Source organism: Vitis vinifera, chromosome 10, assembly GCF_030704535.1.
Source record: "Vitis vinifera cultivar Pinot Noir 40024 chromosome 10, ASM3070453v1".
NCBI classification, from domain to species: Eukaryota; Viridiplantae; Streptophyta; class Magnoliopsida; order Vitales; family Vitaceae; genus Vitis; species Vitis vinifera.
The window spans coordinates 27,300,004-27,303,798 of record NC_081814.1 but is presented as its reverse complement, the minus strand read 5'-3'; the positions used below and the strand labels follow the sequence as shown (position 1 = coordinate 27,303,798).

The window sequence follows — 3,795 nt, the reverse complement described above, 5'->3', positions numbered from 1 at the left end:
TTGAAAACCACAAAGAGAAGAAATATGTTTTTTTCTCTCTTTGGGAAACAAAAAGAGTAAGAATATAATTCTTCTAAAGAAACAAAAGGTCCTCTCTTGAAGTTGTTCCTAGTTTTCTCTGTGAAACGAAGGTTAAGGCTCTTGTGCTATGAGAAACGAATGGTTCTCATATTCATAGTTTCATTTATAACTTCAGGCGACAAATTTGGCTAGTGAAACAACCAATCTGGATCTTGGGGCATTTCATAAGGTAACCGAGAAGCCTTATTTTTCATCACTACCAATCTACTTTGTATAAGATATTAAAAAGATAAATTTTGCTCTATACCTTGCTATGTCCTTATATTTTGTGATAATAGTTCTCATCATTAACTTAATAGTTAGCATACATTGCCACGATTATATGAAAATAAAAACATATTAAAAATTAAAAGGTACCATAAATGCATAAATCATAGGATGCGGGAATGAAACTGAAGAACAAAGCTGTGTCCATGTTAGGAGGGCAGTTCCTGTTCATTCTTGAAATGAAGGCAATTGCAACCAACTGGATATTCAGAGAGAACCGGAAGTGGACAGCATATGATAAGTCACGTACGATGCTCTTAACTCCCCCACTTTTCTCACTTCTGGGATAGAATATATAGGGTGCCTATATGTATATTTAATCAACAAACAACAACCCATTTATATATCAACTTCTTCTATATGTATATATATATATATATGCGTGCAAATTGCAAACAACTAACAAAAATACCTTCAAATATTGTAGGAAAACATAAACATACGTCTCTACGATTAAAAAGGAAATAGAAAATTTCACTCATCGGTGGTAACCGTGCACACTCCTACAAGTTCCCTGATGTGTTTCCTTGTAAAATTTATGTGGGTATTGGTTGATTAATCATGACATCCCATGATTCCAGTAAGCAGGACTTGTGAAGAAATAAAGATACCATATTGATTGATTCATAAAAATGCTTGATTGATTAAAGAGGAGAAAGAAGAATGGCAGATGATATCATGAAATCGAAAGACAAAATAACGTAGGTGGTTGGAATAATCAAAAGGCACTATTAGGTGTAGAGTAAATTATCAATAAACAAACACGTACCAAGCAACGGCCACCCAACTGTCAGGGCAGAGATCTGTGCTCTTGAGAGTCATTAGAGCTGGATATGTGTCAGCCAGTTCATTGATCTGATCAAACATCCATCAACAGATTTTAGGGAAAAAAGTATTTTTGGAAAATAAAATTTTGAAGCATTGTTGTATTGAATGTTTTCATTTCGGATAATGATTACCTTAACGAAGAATGGAGGCCTCTTGTCTGGGTCCGACTCTTCATTGTAGTGGAGGTAGAGATGGCCAAGGTGATCCCTTGTTTTCTGGCCATTCTCCAGCTGCGCAGTGAGAGCATCATCCTCTGTGGCTTCAAAACCCTCTTCCATCTCCTGGTCACTGCTGCCTGCAGTTGAACCCTCACTGTCACTTTAAAAATTGAATTCAATGTCAGCTCATGAAAAACCTAGTCGATCGAGTAGATATATAACAAAAGGGATATTTAAGTAACCGCTAGCTAAGATGATGTATATACCTGAGGGAAGTATAGGGTTGAGTAGTATAAATTTGGAGAGCTGAGAGTGTGGGATGATAGAATTGGATGACAGTGTTGCCGTTTTCCAGGATAAATGGAGACTCGGCCCCAAAACCACTCCAAGTGGCGTAAGCCTTCCACAACTCACTCAACAAGAAACAATCGCCCCTCACGCCCTCTCTCTCATGCCCTTCCTCCAGGCTTTTAAGTGCACCTACTTTTATCTGCATCCCATATTTTACAATCACATTTAAAACAAACAAGGAAAATTCTAGGCTCTAAGTGTACATATAATTTATAGCTAGCCTAGAAAACTCTTTGCACTTCCCATCTGGTATCATGCATAACTTTCAATCGGGATTGTTACAAGCCCCCTCCCCCACCCCCAAAAAAATAAAAATAAATAAATAAATAAAAAAGATAAAGATATAAAACAATAAACCTATTTATAAGAGACAAAAGAATGGAATTTCATTTGCAAAGTGATGATACTAACAATGTAGCTATGGAGGCAATATTTTTGTTAATGTAGTATTGACTAACATCCCATATTTTTTTTAATGTGTCAAACAATTAATGAGCAGTGATACAAAAGGTGATTAGATTATAATGAAAGTTTATTTGACAATAATTTTAAGAAACATTTCTAAACTTTTTAATACTAATTTGTTTTTTTTATTTCTTAAGTATTAGAAAAGTTGGAAACGTTCCTAGAATCACTACAAGCCATTTTAAATGTGTTTTATTGTTGTCATATCTTTTTTAAATGATTATTATCTCTTTTACATATGTTCTTTTGGTATTAATGAGTTCCTTTTTCTCTTATAGTAAAACAAAGGCTAATGCTTTGTTTTGTTCAAAGGAAATGAAACAAAAATCACAACAACCAATTTTTATTTATTTATATGATATAGAAATTAATATTATTAGGAAATAGTAAACAAAAAAATGGTTTAAAAATTTATTTTATTTTGTATTTTATCCTATTTCTTATCATTTCTTAGTTCAAATTAGTATACAATCACAAAAGAGGAAAACGTAATTATTTCTATTATCCATAGATGTATCCATGTTCAAATTAAAGAAAATACTGAAAAAATAATTTCTCTATACCTGCACGGAATATCAAGAAGCTAATGAATGTATGAGAATGTATTAATAGTTAAAAAAGGAAAAAAGAAGGAAAAGGGGAAAAACGTACAACCAACTTAGATAAATCCACATGTAAAGTCAAACATTATCTTTATGAGTCATTGAACCATGAAACAAAACAAGGAAAGAAAATAGAAATACCCAGAGAAATAGAGTTATTCCATTTGGAAAAGAAAGAAAAACAAAAACCTTTAGGGTATGTTTAGTTCTAGAAAATTTAAGGAAACATGTGTGGAAAAAAAAATGAAAAAGCAAAAGAAAAATGAAAAAATGAATTTAAAATAAAAAATTATTTTTATTTATTATTTCAAACTTATTTCTCTTATTCTAACTTATTAATATAAAGATTAAATAATTTTAAAATATATAAGTTTTTAAATAATTTTAATTATATTTAATAAATTAAACATAATCTTAATGCGATGAGAAGGGAAAAAGGGAAATACCTTAGAATCAGGGTTGATAGAAACCATGGGACTGACTGAATCAAGAAAAATCTCAAAGTTGGATTTAGTTGCATCGAAAGGCTTTCTAGAGTTCCACCATAACTGATTTATTGACATTATTTTGGTATCATACCACTTTCTCTCAAAAATATTCAGGCAAATTAAGGAAGAGGAAGATAGACTCTTTAAATAAAGAGTTGCCGAGTTGAAGGAAAAAGGGGTAATTATTATGGATGATTAAGAAATAAATAAAAGGGGAAAGTAATTAAACACATCGTAATAATTACTCTTACGTGTCTTCTTTCATATTTAGAAAAAAAGGCAATAAGCCTTTATTCAACTTGAGCATCTAAATCATTTTAAGATTTCCTTGCATTAATTTCCAATATTTGACATGCTAAAAAGTAATAGTTTAAGAGTTTGTTTGACAGTGATTTTAGAAAACATTTTTAATATTTTTATTACTTGAAAAGTTTTATTATTTAAGTATTAAAAATAATAGAAACGTTTTCTAAAATCACTTCCAAATAAGCTTTAATTCAGAGTTCATGAAAACAGTGAGTACTGATGGTTGAGAAATGCTAGTGAACCAAAGGA

General features: G+C 31.2%; 1 protein-coding gene across 1 annotated transcript; it reads right to left on the bottom strand.

Annotated features, from left to right (window-relative positions):
* Positions 1–360: 360 nt before the first annotated feature.
* LOC104880613 (uncharacterized) lies at positions 361–1,830 on the bottom strand. Its single transcript, XM_010657730.3, has 4 exons — positions 1,601–1,830; positions 1,308–1,494; positions 1,118–1,203; positions 361–652 (listed from the first exon to the last, which is right to left on the bottom strand). Exons 1-4 carry the CDS (start codon positions 1,828–1,830, stop codon positions 556–558), a joined length of 600 nt encoding a protein of 199 aa, XP_010656032.3. The 3' UTR covers positions 361–555.
* Positions 1,831–3,795: the final 1,965 nt, after the last annotated feature.